The sequence below is a fragment of the Salvia miltiorrhiza genome, chromosome 4 (assembly GCF_028751815.1).
Source record: "Salvia miltiorrhiza cultivar Shanhuang (shh) chromosome 4, IMPLAD_Smil_shh, whole genome shotgun sequence".
Lineage (NCBI taxonomy): Eukaryota > Viridiplantae > Streptophyta > Magnoliopsida > Lamiales > Lamiaceae > Salvia > Salvia miltiorrhiza.
Genome location: NC_080390.1, coordinates 2,025,148 through 2,041,202, shown reverse-complemented (window position 1 = coordinate 2,041,202; position 16,055 = coordinate 2,025,148). Strand labels below are relative to the sequence as shown.

Genomic DNA, 16,055 nt, shown 5'->3' with positions numbered 1-16,055 from the left:
ATTTGATTCGTATAAATTGATGGGTGGAATATGCAAGTATGAATCTTTCAATACCGGATTATAAATACTGCACACCATAAATGAAAAAAAAAAATTGGGCACGAGATTTAAAAAATTATTGTTCAGTGTATATGTATTATGTATTTAATTATATGTGTAATTATAGATTTTAAAAGAAAAATAAAAAAAATTAAAAATGAGGAATAAGTATTAATTAGGGTGATTAAGAAAAATAAGAGTGTAATTAGTTTTATTAATAGAGTCTTGCATTCCTTAATTGTTACTAAAAAAAGAAACGACTCACTTTCATTGAGACGACCCAAAAAGGAATACGACTCACATTACGTGCGGTGGCCGCTCGGCCGGGTGGCGGCAGGTTCAATTTATATTTATAAAAAATTTAATTTAATTTAATTTATGTCTTTGATGTGGATTAAATCAAAGATCTCTTGTTTCAAAGATCAATGTCTTATTCATTGTGTCACAAAATCCTTGTTGACTCTCTTTATAGATTTAGACAGTTGGGAGTGAAATGCCTATAAATTGGAGTTTCCAAAAGGAAGAGGATGAGTGCAAGTGTAGCAGATCCAGTAGAAGCCCAAAAGCTGATGGCCCAAACGCCCTTATCCTCGTAGTACCCCAAAAGGTTTGCTGTGTCACGTCTTTTGATCAACAAATTAAATTTAAATTCGGATTATATATTTAAAAGAATAAATTAGTTGAGAAGCAAAGGTGTAAATTGAAAAAATAACATTTTTTTTTATAAAATTTAAAAAGACTTTTGTTAATAACAAATATAAATTTTCTTAAGAATAAATAAGATTTTTTATTCACAAATAGAACTTTGCTTAAATATAAATCAAACTTTTATACACTTAAATAATACTTTTCGTAAGAGTAAATAAGGCTTTTTATTTGTAAATAAATTTTTTCATAAAATCAAATAAGACATTTCTTAAAAGCAAATAAGACTAACACTTTTTATTCATAGATAAGACTTTATTTAAATGCATATAATATTATATATATATATATATATATATATATATATATATATATATATATATCACATAAACATTTTATTAAGAGCAAATAAGATTTTTATACATGAATGAGACTTCAATCAATTTTTTTATAGATGATCCGACCCAACCCATGACTCATTCAATTTTGATTTTCGACATTTTTTATAAATTGACACAATAATAATAATACTTACTCCATTCGCAAAAAATAGTCATATAAGAAGGACCGCACAAATTTTAATAAAAAAATGTTGAATTTATTGTGAGTGGAGAAAATGTCTCACTTAAAAAATAGTGTTAACAATGTTAATTAATTATATTGTGAATTGAGAAAGAGGTTGACCATATGATAGAAAATGGTAAATAAATAGATGTATTGATGATAATAATTTGTGAGATATTGTTCAAAAAAAAAAATTAATTAATTTTTATAAACCTCTCAAACGATAAAGTTAATCTTATTTATCATTTACTTTTAAAATCGAAAAGGTGACAAGCTAGCCCTAAGAAAAAGGTAATTGGATAGAGCTCGAGTCCAAACACTTCAACAGACCAACTCACCCGCTTATTGAGAACGTGGCTAACCGAATGGTGTTCAAATGCAGCTGCTTTCTTTGATTTATACATAGAATTTTCGGATTGCAGTGGATCGATCTCGCTACCGGCCATGCCATGTGGAGAAGAAACTCATTGAGTCTCGCTCGCCTAAGCTCCAACCCTTCTCCGCTTCTCCTCCTCCGCACCTCCCCTAAATCTCACCGCCATGGGTCCCTCGCTCGATCCAATTCCACCAGCCCCGACTCCGCGTCAGCCGCAGATCCCGTCGCTTGGTCTCAATCCGGGGCTCATGTTCGGTTCATCGGCACGCGTGCGACGTGCGGTAGCGCCGTTGACCTGCCGCCGGCGACGGCGGTGGCGGACTTGGTTAAGCACTACAGCAGATGCTATTGGGAGCTCTCCAAAGCTCGATTAAGGTTATCAATTTTGTTTATTTTAACGCGTGTATGTTCTGTTATCTTTTTATTGACTTCTTTGCTTGTGCGATTGATTTATTACGAATTATACAGTACTGCGTTTGTATGTTTGCAGTAGTAATATGTTTGCAGCATTTGTTTTTATGGAATTGTATAGTTATAATCTGCCCATAGATTACTGGATGATTTTGGAAAAGCTGGTTTGGTGGTAAATACGACTAATTTATATATAAATCCTCTATTTTGTGGAATTTTCACTAGTTTTTTATATGATTTACGGGCAATGGCTTCTCTATTGACATGGCTACTCCATGATTGTTTTGAGTATACGTTATACAAAAGAGGAAGAGAATGAATTCATGACTACTATATATTTGGATTGGTTTGTATAAATCTCATTCTTCTACTATTATCGTCAGCATGCTAGTCGTGGCCACCTCGGGCACTGGATATATTCTTGGGAGCGGTAGTTCGATTGACTACCTCGGCCTTTGCTGCACGTGTGCAGGCACCATGATGGTTGCAGCTTCGGCTAACTCCTTAAACCAGGTGTGCTCTCATTTTCTTTTAACTGTAAGCTTACTTTAATAGATTAAGAGTGGAAATGCATTGCAAGTAATTATCTTTTAATTACATTGTGCTTCCCGAAGTTTTTATGCGGTGAAAAACTGTTATTGGGATGCTTTGCCATATATGTTCCATGTGGAGGTTCAATCTCAACGGCTATCAGCTTAAATTTAAATGAGGAAATGGACACTTAACTTAGTGGGAGCGCAAACCTATTGTGAAATAGTTATAATGGTTGATATGCAATCCATCTTTAGTCTCTAAAATTCATCTATCAACTATCAAGTATATATAGCAATTCCGATCTCACTCAAAGTGCTTCACCACATGGCTTTTATCTAACCATAATCTAGGGGCAGGGTGAATCACACAATAAATGTGTGAGGGAGTAATTCAACCATTTTGTATGTATCTAACTAATATAGCATATTAGCATGTAAACACAGATGTTCTTTTTTCTCACTTGACCGTGGAACGCTTTTTTTTTTTTCCTGTTATATATTCTGTTGAATGTGGTTGCTGAGTGAGTCTGGTAAATAGAGTACGTTTTAAACATGGAATTAGTCTTTGCCTTGGGCCTTGGCATCATAACTTGCTACTGATAGTGAAAGAAACAGAAGATACAGGTATTTGAGGTTCCACAAAATTTGGTAGCAATTACATTTGATGTATGAACAAAATGTCTAATGCAAGTAAGAATATGAAGTGTGACTATAACAACTAGAAGAGAAGTGTTCATAAAGCCGTACGACTATTTTAATAAGTATTAAATCCAATGCCTGCAGAATTTAGGACATAGATGACATCGAATGCTTGATTTTCTCTTAAAGTCCTCTCACCTGAATGTATAGTACTGGATTTGTCCTGATAAAGAAACATTTTGACCAGTAGTTTGTTGCTAGATTTCCACCTCATCTTTGCTAAAAACTTATTTTATTGCTCCTTTTTGGGCCCCAGGTGTTTGAGGTTAAAAATGATGCAAGGATGAATAGAACTAGACAAAGACCGCTACCATCTGGGCGTATTACCAGACCTCATGCAATTATGTGGGCATCTTCTATGGGTTTAGCAGGCACTACTCTACTGGCTTGCCAGGTGATCATGGTCTCCTAACTTGTTTGATAAGTGTATTAGCATGTTTTCTGGTCCATTACTGTCATGCAAGTATAAGTAGTATGGAAGGCTGATGATGTGCAGCAAGGTTTTTGCAGGCTAATATGCTGGCAGCAGGCCTTGCAGCTTCCAATCTTGTCCTCTATGCATTTGTGTATACTCCGCTAAAACAAATTCATCCAGTAAATACCTGGGTTGGAGCTATAGTCGGTGCTATCCCACCTCTCCTTGGGTAAGTTTCCACTTTCATAGGGCACCTAACTGCAGCTCAGATAAATGGCATGACAGAGAATTTACTGCGTGAAGATTATTCTTATAAAAACAATCTGCACCTCACGTCCTCACCTTTTTCCCTGATTTTTATTTGAAATCATAATGATTTATTTTCTGCTACCTTCAAACATTCCTGGTCCTTTCTTCCTATGAACTATGAATCAGCTTGGTTAGTGGTACATAATTCTGTATCTGTAAAATAATAGAATTGGCCACTACTAGTAATATTTGTACATCACTTAGATAAATGACATTTCTAGTTAGTACACACTCTATATATTGTCTCTTACCAAAGAGCACCTGACACATGTTCATTTAATGAATTTGGTTCTTTGTAATGTTAAGGATTCTTATTGATGGTTGCTACAGTGATTTAAGGCTTTGTTTGTGCGGTTTAGAAGACTATTTTCATTTCCTCTCAAATCATATTGGATTTCTTGATTAGCTGGTAGGATGGAAAAATAGTGCTGCACTAGAAAGTTTAGGAACAGCAAAGTAAATAGATAGAATGACTTTATGATGTATTACTTGCGCGGAGTCCCTGTATGAAGTAGTATTCTCATTTTTCAATTTGGCAGTCAGTCAAAAAATGTGAAATTCTTGTCTAAGGTTCAAGCCTTCACTAAAATCTTCTAATTGTTGCCGGCCGTCTCCAGGTGCGCGCATAAGTTCTATTTGCAGAGCAAGGAGATTGGTTTGTGTGATCTTTATAAAATATTTTCTTTTCCGATGTGATTTGGAAGGACAGCAAGTTAATTGCATTGCATAAGCAAGCCTAGTTCATGCTGAAACTTTCTCATTTTTAATAGATGTGGAAGAAAATCTGGAGTAGTAGAAACGAGGCAGGGAATCTTGAGTATCAGCCCTGTTTGCAATTGCAACTGTATAGAATTGTTTTGTTTCAGATGTTCTTGGGAGCTTTAAACCTTAAGATTGTCCAGTTTGTTTCCATGGGTTTGTGCACTATAGAATGCTAACTTGCTTAATTCCTGTAGTTCTTCATGGATCCACATGCAGTTCAATTTTGATTTTGTCAGACATTAGTCACCATAACCAAAAGTTCGTTAAACAATGTTCCTTCAGTTATAACTCTTGAAGCCACAATTTATCTCATTGGCAAACACTTATTGTGCATATTATTATAGATTGGCTGATACTTAATTTTTCTGGCTCAGGTGGGCTGCAGCTTCTGGCCAAATCTCACTTAATTCAATGATGCTTCCTGCTGCTCTATATTTTTGGCAACTACCTCATTTTATGGCCCTCGCGTACTTATGTCGCAAGGATTATGCTGATGGAGGGTATGTGGTCCTGAATGTCACTGACTTTATACAATGAACAAGTTACTGATGATGTCTGATGTAACAGTTACAACAGACCTTATAAATAAACTCCCAGTAAATCCCAATTATATTATTTGCATCGGGGGTTTTTCTTTCGATGACCATATTGCTCCTTTTTTTGACTGAGTATATTGAGCTTGAACCATTTGCAAAATCTTAATATGATACTAAAATCATGGTTATTGTTTTTAGTTTAGTTTCAAGTGCAAGAATTGGATATGCTTCTTATTGATAAACCTGAATCTCTGCTTATGGCCATTTCTATATCTAAAGATTCTAAGTCTGTCCTTCTCGTTTTCCATATTAGGTTCAAGATGTTCTCACTTGCCGATCCTTCTGGCTACAGAACAGCATGGGTTGCGCTGAGGAACTGTCTTTATCTGCTTCCGCTGGGTTACCTGGCTTACGATTGTAAGTTGTTATTGACTGGCTTGGTTATAACTTATAATTCAGTCATTTAATTTGTTATTTCCTAGTTCCCTGTGATACTTTGCGGTTAGCCCGCATCTACATGCTTGTACAGTGTTCCTCTTCAAATCAACATCAGTACCAATTATTCGGGGGGAAAAAAGGGTGGATGGGAGAGCTTTGGGTATTGGACCCTAAGCCTCACACTTTACTCAGGAAGGTCCACTGTTTAGTTTCATCATCAGCTTAGTTGGTCAGGATGTTTTCCTCTAGAAACTAGTGGCTGTATTTAATTTATTTGAACTTGGTAATTTTTGTCTCCAACCCACCACATGATACCTGCCTCAAAATAAGTTTTTGATACATCTGTTTCCATTGCGCGGGATCATGTGCAAAATTGCAATTACATACATGCGATCATGTGCCTTTGTTATTTGATTAATGATCTTGCACAATGCTATTTTTATTTTTTTGGATTAATCTAAATGTAATGCATCTTTGTCCGCCTCATTGTCCCAACCTTTTCATGATTCTATCCTGATTAACAGTTATGTTCCATCTTCTCTATCGATAAATTTATGCAAATCTGAATGATGGTCGAGTGCAGGGGGTATCGCATCAGGGTGGTTCTGTGTGGAGTCGACACTCCTCGCTCTTGCAATCAGTTCCACTGCAGGATTGTTCTTGTTAAACCGCACAGCCAAAAATGCACGGAGGATGTTCCATGCTAGCCTCCTTTATCTTCCCGTATTCATGGGAGGGCTTCTATTGCACCGACGTTCTGATAACGAGCTGCCTGTTGCTGCAGAGAACTCGAATCAATTAGCTGAGTTGTCATCATCCTCCTTAGATGGAGAGCTGGCCGAACCTCCCACCCCTCGGAAAAACAGAAGACCAGCTCAATCACGACCTCCGGTAGCTTATGCCTCCATCGCTCCGTTTCCATTCTTACCAGCACCATACGTCAGGGACTAAGCTGTAAGAGTTGTATAGTGAAAATGGATTGTGAATTATTACACATTTACGGGTCGCAGAGAAGAATTTGCGGGAACTTTTTTTTATGGCGACAATAAGCGATGTTGATTGTAATTTGTAGGAAAAGGAAGATGTGGATGCTTCGACTTTTTCTCTTGTCGTAATAATTCCTCCTTTAAAGCCATTCAAGATTGAGACTGTATGATTTGGAATCGATGTTATTCGTCCAATCTGCATTTAGAGATATTTGACTCGTTGAAAAATTATTGGTTTTTTGCGATTTATCACAGCACACTTCTCATGAATTGTTTTTTTTTTTTTTTGATAAATCATAATTGAATAAGTAAATTTAAAAATTGTGTCATGCATTAATCACTCTACTTCTAGACTTTTGAATTTGTTAATTTTGTTTTGTACATTGGATTGATACTCTTTTGTGGAGTTGGGCTAGTATTTTTAATTTGCGTGGTGTGGAGCAAAACTTTGCCTCATGGTGGTCTTCAGATTCCATGGCTCCTTTTCTGTAAACTGTTGGGTACCTCTGGTACCAACTTCTCTTTCCTTTTTTTATATATAGTTTACTTTTTCTTATAAAAAAAAAAGGATTGATACTCTTTTTCCTCTCTGTGTTAATCTAGGGAACCGTGCGACCTCAATCGGATTGAGATTCGTGGGCGCGTCCCGCTGCTGCCCGTCGTGCCGTTTGTACGATGTGAGACGCTCATATATTTCAATAAGATATTTATAAATATATTATTAAAATATTTAATACTTCATTCGTTCCTAAAATAAGTTTTTCTTTTTTGAGACGTCCCCAAATAAGTTATTCTTTCTTTCTTTTCATTTTTGAACAACTACCCCACCACTAATAATACTTATTTATTCTTACTTTTCATTTTTTCACCACTCCCAATACTTTTTCACAGCTTCCAATAATAATTATAATATTTTTTCTTCACTATCAATACACTTTACAACATTTTTTTAAAACTCGTGCCGTCCCCAAAGAGGAACTTATTTCATTTTTATATAAGGCTGCATTTATTTTGATAGATAAATTTATCCATTGAATGATGGATAACAAAAATTTATGTCTTTAAATGTCTCTTTTCTTTTTCAACATTTAACACAAAAATATTTTTCTTTCTTTATTTTCACTTCAAGGATGAATAATATTATTCATCCAAATTTCTCTTTTGTATAAAATATAAAAAAAAATAAAAAAAATATTTAAAGGTATAAATTTTTGTTATTCATCATTTTCTAAGAATAAATTTATCTATTGAAGTAATGTTTATACCAACATCCACTTGTAAGAATTCTTCGACGAAGAAGGAGACTTTCCTCTTAACACAAAATATAATTAAATAACAAAAAGAATTGTCAACGGAAAACAAACAAGGGGTTTAATTTAAGTTGTAAAAAAGCGAGCCAAAAAAGACTAGCTCGGTAGATATTTTTCTCGAAGGAAATCGTTAAAACCCTAACTCCTAAATATCGCTCGCCACAAACCGGAAAAGGAAGTCTCGCCTGATTTTCGTCGGAGAAGATGGCTTCTATGGCCTTATCCGGAGGCGGCCTACTGAAATCGCCTCAACTCACTTCTAAAACCTCATTTCTCATTGTCAGTTCCGCTCTCTGCAAATCACGCTTGTTGTTCATGAAAAATGTGTTCGATTATTTTTGTTTTCTGATATGACTGTCTTGTCCTTTGCAGCGGTGTAACAATTTGTCGGAGTCACTGAAGTGCAAGGACAATGGAAGACCGGTGACCGTTAGCCGGGATTCTAACGGTCGGGCGGCGGTGGCGCTGCCCAGCTTCTTGACCACCCCCAATCAGTTCTTGGACAGAATCCCGGTTCCGAAAAACGACACGCGTCTCCGCATTTTCTCCGGCACTGCTAATCCTTCTCTATCTCAGGTCTCGGCTTGGTTACCGTTTTCTTCAGTTGTGCTTTCTTTTGTTAATTTTGTTGGAATTGTTGTTTATTGCGAAGGCAACGTTAGGTGTGAATAAGCCACAATGTAGAGACTGCACCTACTTAAGATCATACAGCTTCTGCAATTTGGAGTGGAGGTTGTGTTCACGATTTCTGAAGTTATTGGATTGCGATTCAAGTGCGTAGTGCCGTCCCACATCGGTTAAACCTTAGGCACCCTCTCCTTGATAGCCTGGCTTTTCTACCTAGGGTGTTGTAAGAGTTGGAAACCTAGTAGGTGCTAGTGCTAATGTAGGAGAAACTGAACTCACATCCAGGTCTATTTATTTCGATTATGAATTATGGTGAAGTTAGCTCATGATGTATCTTCCTGTGTCAATATTAATTGTTCAGCTACATGCTAATTGGTTTGAATCACCATATTTTTCCAACGGTGATGTTTTCTGTTTGAAATTTCTGTGATGTTGTAGTTGGTATATCTTTTCCGGAGAAGTTTTGATTGCATAATTTCCTGTTTGAATCCTTATGATGATACGTGTAATGTTCATTTCTCCTTGAGCTTCGTTCTTTCGACCTATATTTTTCTTTATAGGCTATTTACTGAAATTCTTGATACAGGAAATTGCTTGTTACATGGGTCTGGAGCTTGGTAAGATTAAGATCAAGCGATTTGCTGATGGGGAAATTTATGTTCAGTTACAAGAGAGTGTACGTGGTTGTGATGTGTATCTTGTGCAACCTACATGCCCTCCAGCAAATGAAAATCTTATGGAGCTCTTGATAATGATTGATGCTTGCCGTCGAGCATCAGCGAAAAATATTACTGCTGTTATCCCATATTTTGGGTATGCACGGGCTGATCGAAAGGTAAGGTTCACATGTATTTCTTGTTTTGGTGTTATTCAATAAGAGCTTTTACGGAGTTGGTGGCTGGTCACCTTTGTCACATGCAATGTTATTAGCCTTAACCATCAGGTGTGGAATCTTATGAGAATGAATACCTCAGTGGTTGATGCCCTGGGAAAACTTTTTGTCAACATCCAGCTTATTGGTGATGACATTGGTTTCATAATATTACATATTCATATATGCACTTCTTCATAAAATAACTTGTAAAGTTGTAAATTGGTTGAAAAGTTAAAATTATATGCTTGATTCTGGTGGTCTATTGTAACTTTTATTGTTGCCAGATGTTTTCACTGTGCTTTTTCGACATTGATCTTGCATATTTATCTTCATATCTAAAAAGGTAGGAAAAATGAAATGAAAACAGAAGATTTACTCAATTTATCATGGCAATGGTACAATTTTTGTGTTCCACAAGGCTAATAATTGGTTAGTATGTTGTATGTTAGTGAAATTGTTGTAATTTTCCATTTGAAATGGTTAAGGTGGAATCCTTTATTTTCTTTTGTTCCACCTATTTCATTTGTTATAAAGTGCATTTCCTTTTCAGACTCAAGGACGTGAATCGATTGCTGCCAAACTTGTGGCAAATTTGATTACTGAAGCAGGCGCAGATCGGGTTTTAGCATGCGACCTCCATTCTGGACAGTCAATGGGATATTTTGACATTCCAGTAGATCATGTGCATGGCCAGGTAAAGAAACTGCAAAGCTGCTTATGACTTGAGCACTAACTGACTATTGCCCTGGAGATTTCCAGGAGTGATTAGTTGAACTTTATGAAAGAAATTTCGAAAGATCACCCATAATTGATCATAGCTTGAGAGTTTATCTCCAATTTCTTCTTGGTAATCTTAATTCTATATACGGTGCATAACTTTTACATTGTTGTTGTACTAGTTGCATTCTTTGGGATAATTATTCCAGTGCACTATAATCAAGTCCTATTTTTTTTTTTTTTCTGCAGCCAGTCATACTTGATTATCTTGCCAGCAAGACAATATGTTCTGATGATTTAGTTGTGGTCTCGCCGGATGTTGGTGGGGTTGCTAGAGCTAGAGCCTTCGCGAAAAAGTTATCTGATGCTCCTCTAGCCATTGTGGATAAAAGGCGTCATGGGCACAATGTTGCTGAGGTGAAGTTCTTTAACACTATGTACCCTCATTAATGCGCCTCATCTAGTTAAGTGAAGGCTCTTGAGTACATTACTACTCCCTCTGTCCCTCAAACATCTTCCTAAGAGAGGGTGGCACGGGTTTTAATAAAAGTTAGTTGTGTATTTGATGGGTGGAAAATGGGTCCCACAAAAAGTGAAAATTTTAAGGGTAATTGTTAGTGAAATTCTTTCCAAAAATAGGTTAGGAAAGATGTTTTGGGGACAGACCAAAATGGAAAGAAAGGAAGATGTTTGATGGACGGAGGGAGTATTTTATATTTGTTGGAAAGGTTGGGAAGATTACAAGGTTATAAGGTTATTTGCTGCAATCTGTGAGATGTTTGCTCATTCCCTATGAAAGAAGCTTGAACCATAATATCGACTTGTTTGTTCTAATATTCAGGTGATGAATTTGATTGGTGATGTTCGGGGGAAAGTGGCAGTGATGGTGGATGACATGATTGATACTGCTGGTTAGTGTGTTACAAAAAAAATTCACATATAGATCCTTATATTCCCTTTTTTATGGGAAGCAATTGATAAAGAAAATTAAGATATTTTGCGTAGTCTATGAAGCTGCTAAACCTGTAAAGATTTATTCAATGGAATGTTTTTTGAAATATGAAGAGCCCTTACAGAAAGTTAGATGAAGTTACTGAAAACTTCGTAGGTGAAGCACCGTTGACTAGGCACAGTTGTTTGTCCTTGTTTAATTGAAACTAGTATACGCCCATTCGTGTGATATGCACGACGGACATCGAAATTAAACGATAAATTTAAATAAAAAAATAAATATAAACAAATATAAAATATGTTTTAATAAAATATAATAATTCACATCAATTATTCAATAAAATCCTTAATTTAAAAATGTAAAATTTCAATTTGTACAAAGTGTAATGATAATTGTAGTTATTAAATAAATTAAAAAATTATTCGATAATGAAAATTTGCACTATGCATATATTATTCATCATAATAAATATTTTAATACACAAACATAAATAAAAAGTTATAAATTTTTAATGAAGAGAAAGAAAATTAAATATTTAAAATTTTCATAACTTATTCATTTTTTTTTTATAATTTTTATACTATATTAAATTTAAAATGCATACTGATTATTTTTCATGATTAAATGTGATGATGTTTAGAAAATAATTATAATATAAAAAAATAGTGAAAATTTTGGTGGAAGAAGAGAGGGGGGGGAAAAAAAGGGAAAAACTCCTCTTTTATATATTATATAGATTTTTATTTTTTTTGGATGCTGCAGCTTCATCAGATAGTCATCTTTCAGATAGTAGTGTTGTATCGGAATTTTATTTCCATTTTCAGTTTCTTTTCAAGATCAAAATAATATATTCTTCTCCATCTGGAATGGTTCACCGCTGCACTATTTTGGCAGTCTTTTTTTGCTGGGGTAGTTGGTGTCTGTATCACATTGTCCTTTGAATCAATGCATTTCTTCTTTATTATGATATAATTGGAAAATTCTCATGCAAAATGCCATGCAGGAACTATTGCAAAAGGAGCTGCTCTATTACATCAAGAGGGAGCTAGGGAGGTTTATGCTTGTAGCACTCATGCTGTTTTCAGGTACTTGGTCCATATTCTAGACAGTTTAACTAGTTGCTGGTTTTTCCTGGAGCTAACATATGTTGGAACACTTGGTTGGAACTTGTTTTAGCAAATGAAATTTAACTTTGAAATAAGATCTTAGTTTCTAAGTTTTGGACCAATTTACAATAGCAGAAACTGTTCCATATTAATTAATTCCAGCATTGATTTTGTGAAGTGACATTTGGCTTGATGACCTTTGAGCTGCTTGACCAGTTTTCTGCGTAATTTTACCTTAAATTTTGCACATTGACCCGAACGATGTTCTATTCTGTTGGAATATTGCTCATTAAATCACCGTGATACAATATTTTCATGAATCAAAGATGCGTGAAAAGTAATGTGTTAAGCTTACTCAAATGTTTTGGCATGCTTGTGCAGTCCTCCTGCTATCGAAAGATTGTCAAGTGGTCTCTTTCAAGAGGTTATCATCACAAACACCATTCCAGTGGCAGAGCAAAACTATTTCCCTCAGCTTACAATCTTATCTGTGGCTAACCTTTTGGGTGAAACTATATGGCGCGTGCATGACGATTGTGCTGTAAGTAGTCTTCTCTTTGCAGCAAGTATTTTGAGATTGGAGATTGTCCGTATGAGTATATAAATCTGCTTTTATGCGCAAAATTTCAGGGCGGTTTTGAACCTTACTCGAGTTTGGGGATCGACTGACAGGTGTAGTGGTCGTGAGAAATTCACTTGCCATTGCAGTTTTGTGAACACTTGCAAAGGAGACCCATTTGCTGAAATTTCCAACATTAAGTGTAATACAACAATTGTAGTCCTGCTGTACAAATCTATTGGAAGACCTAATGTTATCATGTGTTTGTATATGTCAGTTGGTGACATTTCTATATCAAAGAATTTCACTCTTATTTGCTTTCGATATCAAAATCCCATTTTGGTTTCCGTTGATGAGATTGGGCCATTATTGCATTAACCTATACAAAACAAGTTTGGCTCATGTATAGAATGTTGAGAGTCGAATAGATGCGAATTATGGTGAGGGTCATCTTTCGGATTTTTCTTAAAATCAAATTAAATTGAATTTGTAGTCAGGAAAAAATCTCAAGTGAAAAATTCAAAGTTTTAAGATCAGAATCGAACCGGAAAAAAACCGAAATTTAGGGGGTAAACAAACTGAATTTTTTAGTATTTATGATTTTAACTTTAAAATTAGAATTAAATCAAATATAAATAATTTAAATAAAGATAATATTGTATATTCACTTCATTTTATTTCAATAGATCTCAAGGTTTGTACATGAAGGCTAAAAACGAGTACTCCAATTTGTAATAAAACAAAGGGGTTATGGCAAAAAAATACACGAACTTTGAAAAAAATTGCAATTTTCACTTGACCTTTCAATTAAGCCCCAAAATACATGAATTTATATTTTTGTTGTAATTTTCACCTAAGTTTGACTTTCAACGAAATTAAAGCTTAATTGATAGTTGAAATTAAATCACATATATTAATTTTTGTCTTCTTAGACCTCCGAGCTTCTAAATACCCAACATCAATTCATCATCAGAAGTTAGACCAATATTAGGTGAATTTTCGACTGTCAATTAAGCTCTAATTTCGTTGAAAGTCAAACTTAGGTGAAAATTACAACAAAAATATAAATTCATATATTTTGGGGCTTAATTTAAAATTCAGGTGAAAATTGCAACTTTTTTCAAAGTTCATATACAAACCCTAAGATTTTTTTTTGCTAAATCAAACTAGCTAATTCGGTTGGAGCCTTGGAGGGGTATATAATTTGAAGTTTCATTTTGTTTGGATTTGAAAATGTAAAATGGAACACAACAAAATTCGAACCGGGTACCCAAAAAACCGAACCGAATTTAATTTTCGATTTGGTTGTAAGAAGTTAAGGGGAGTGACCAAAGAGAGCTTTAACAGAAAATCCAGCAAATGGCAACAAGTCGGAGCCCCGAGATCCGGAAAGACGCCGTTCACAACCGCTGGGTGATATTCTCTCCGGCTAGAGCCCGCCGCCCCTCCGATTTCAAGTCCAAGACCGACGCCGCTTCAGACGCCAATCCCCACACCGCCTGCCCTTTCTGCGCCGGTCACGAGCACGAGTGCGCGCCGGAGATTTTCCGTTTCCCTCCGGAATCCACCCTCGACTGGAAGGTTCGGGTGATCCAGAACCTCTACCCTGCTCTCTCCCGCGATTTGGATCCCCCCGATGTCCAGTGCGGCGGCGCTCAGCTTGCGGTCGCCGGATTCGGGTTTCACGACGTGGTGATCGAGTCCCCGGCTCACCCGATTCACCTCAATCATCTCTCCCCGCCTCAGATTGCTGATGTTTTGCTCGCCTATAAGAAGCGGATCGATCAGCTTCGCGGCTTTGATTCCATTAAATACGTCCAGGTTCTTCCCCTCTCCTATCTCTCTCAAAAGGCTTTCAGCAGAAATACTAAATTATCACTCAACTGCTAATACTAGGTCAAAATTAGAATTGTTTGAATTCAAATGTAAATCAATCCATGATTTTAGCATTTGCGCATCGTTGATTATATTGCACAAATACGATTCTAATCTTAACAAATTGCATCTTAACAAGAGCTGTGCACAGTTTGAAAGTTAGCTTGAGCATATATCTGTTGCTTCAATGCATTTAGGTCTTCAAGAATCACGGCGCCACAGCGGGGGCGTCAATGAGCCACTCACACAGTCAAATCTTAGCACTCCCTATCATTCCACCCGCTGCTTCTGCAAGGATTCAATCCATGAAGGAACATTTCGAGCAAACGGGAGAATGTGCCATTTGCCAAGTTAAACAGCAAGATTTGCTAATCCATGAGTCCAACCATTTCAAATCGATTGTGCCTTTCGCTGCAACGTTTCCTTTCGAGATATGGATCATTCCTCGTCGTCACTCTTCTCATTTTCACGATCTTGATCGTGAAATGGTAATACATTGATTGCTCTTGCTACTTTATATTAGAAATGGATAGCTTTTCTCGAAAAGGAAGATGTTTGTTGAGACAGTGGTGGTGATGTATGGCAGGCAGATGATCTTGGTGGTGTGTTGAAGCTTATGCTGGTGAAGATGTGTGTGCAGTTGCAAAACCCGCCGTATAATATGATGGTTCATAGCGCTCCTCTCGGAGCTGAGTCGACACAACTACCATTCTCTCATTGGTTTATACAGATAGTTCCTCAACTAACGGTGGTGGGAGGATTCGAGCTCGGAACCGGATGCTACATCAATCCTGTTCTGCCGGAGGATGCTGCAAAAGTATTGAGGGAAGTAAGTGTTCAAGATTAGTGTATATAAATTTCATTCTTGATCTTGATGCATTTCATTGCTTGGATATTATACCTTATAATCTAAATAAACATATGGAAATGTAGACTTCCTTCAATTTGTGATTATAATACCAGTAACATGAACTAACATTGATGTAAAGTAGAAGTATGAGAACTTTGTTTTGCTCGACTGAAAAATGAAATATTTATGGATTTGAAATTGATACTTCTCTCATGCTATTACTGATTTTGTCCTTGAAGATGCTATAATACTATTTCTTTATGGTTTTGTATCTGTTCAAGAAAAAATCATTTAGGTTAACTTTAAATTGAATAAGAGGTCTTTGATTGTGGATGTTGTATCTTAAATTGAACAAATAGAGCTACTTATTCGAGATTACAATTTATAAGGTCATAATTCTTTGGACAATGTTTCGACCAACGACAACTTCCCCTCTTAATTGAGAGATATTGTCAGAGACGATTTGGATGAA

At 36.0% G+C, this 16,055-nt stretch overlaps 3 protein-coding genes across 4 annotated transcripts; all 3 read left to right on the top strand.

Annotated features, from left to right (window-relative positions):
- The first annotated feature begins 1,486 nt into the window (after positions 1 to 1,486).
- Positions 1,487 to 6,983, top strand: LOC131022157 (protoheme IX farnesyltransferase, mitochondrial). The gene is made up of 7 exons (XM_057951577.1): positions 1,487 to 1,999; positions 2,419 to 2,548; positions 3,524 to 3,661; positions 3,778 to 3,911; positions 5,128 to 5,253; positions 5,603 to 5,706; positions 6,311 to 6,983. The coding sequence occupies exons 1-7, from the start codon at positions 1,698 to 1,700 to the stop codon at positions 6,676 to 6,678; spliced, it is 1,302 nt and encodes a 433-aa protein (XP_057807560.1). The 5' UTR covers positions 1,487 to 1,697; the 3' UTR covers positions 6,679 to 6,983.
- Positions 6,984 to 8,068: 1,085 nt separating this feature from the next.
- LOC131022158 (ribose-phosphate pyrophosphokinase 1) lies at positions 8,069 to 13,182 on the top strand. 2 transcript variants are annotated; one of them, XM_057951579.1, is made up of 9 exons: positions 8,069 to 8,302; positions 8,396 to 8,599; positions 9,237 to 9,485; positions 10,075 to 10,218; positions 10,491 to 10,658; positions 11,083 to 11,152; positions 12,197 to 12,278; positions 12,681 to 12,840; positions 12,930 to 13,182. In XM_057951579.1, exons 1-9 carry the CDS (start codon positions 8,228 to 8,230, stop codon positions 12,966 to 12,968), a joined length of 1,191 nt encoding a protein of 396 aa, XP_057807562.1. In that variant the 5' UTR covers positions 8,069 to 8,227; the 3' UTR covers positions 12,969 to 13,182. The 2 variants fall into 2 exon arrangements, with proteins under 2 accessions (XP_057807562.1, XP_057807561.1); XM_057951578.1 differs by having other exon boundaries at positions 8,072 to 8,302; positions 12,681 to 13,182.
- Positions 13,183 to 13,952: 770 nt separating this feature from the next.
- Positions 13,953 to 15,783, top strand: LOC131022160 (ADP-glucose phosphorylase). The gene is made up of 3 exons (XM_057951581.1): positions 13,953 to 14,679; positions 14,931 to 15,221; positions 15,320 to 15,783. The coding sequence occupies exons 1-3, from the start codon at positions 14,218 to 14,220 to the stop codon at positions 15,578 to 15,580; spliced, it is 1,014 nt and encodes a 337-aa protein (XP_057807564.1). The 5' UTR covers positions 13,953 to 14,217; the 3' UTR covers positions 15,581 to 15,783.
- The last annotated feature ends 272 nt before the right edge of the window (positions 15,784 to 16,055 follow it).

Excerpts from the sequence above, each read along its gene's own strand:
- LOC131022157 (XM_057951577.1), top strand. The coding sequence starts at position 1,698 with ATGTGGAGAAGAAACTCATTGAGTCTCGCTCGCCTAAGCTCCAACCCT. Across the intron at positions 2,000-2,418 it reads CTCTCCAAAGCTCGATTAAG|CATGCTAGTCGTGGCCACCT; the intron begins GTTATCAATTTT and ends TATTATCGTCAG. Across the intron at positions 3,912-5,127 it reads GCTATCCCACCTCTCCTTGG|GTGGGCTGCAGCTTCTGGCC; the intron begins GTAAGTTTCCAC and ends TTTCTGGCTCAG.
- LOC131022158 (XM_057951578.1), top strand. The coding sequence starts at position 8,228 with ATGGCTTCTATGGCCTTATCCGGAGGCGGCCTACTGAAATCGCCTCAA. Across the intron at positions 8,303-8,395 it reads CTAAAACCTCATTTCTCATT|CGGTGTAACAATTTGTCGGA; the intron begins GTCAGTTCCGCT and ends TGTCCTTTGCAG. Across the intron at positions 10,219-10,490 it reads TAGATCATGTGCATGGCCAG|CCAGTCATACTTGATTATCT; the intron begins GTAAAGAAACTG and ends TTTTTTCTGCAG.
- LOC131022160 (XM_057951581.1), top strand. The coding sequence starts at position 14,218 with ATGGCAACAAGTCGGAGCCCCGAGATCCGGAAAGACGCCGTTCACAAC. Across the intron at positions 14,680-14,930 it reads ATTCCATTAAATACGTCCAG|GTCTTCAAGAATCACGGCGC; the intron begins GTTCTTCCCCTC and ends CAATGCATTTAG. Across the intron at positions 15,222-15,319 it reads ACGATCTTGATCGTGAAATG|GCAGATGATCTTGGTGGTGT; the intron begins GTAATACATTGA and ends GATGTATGGCAG.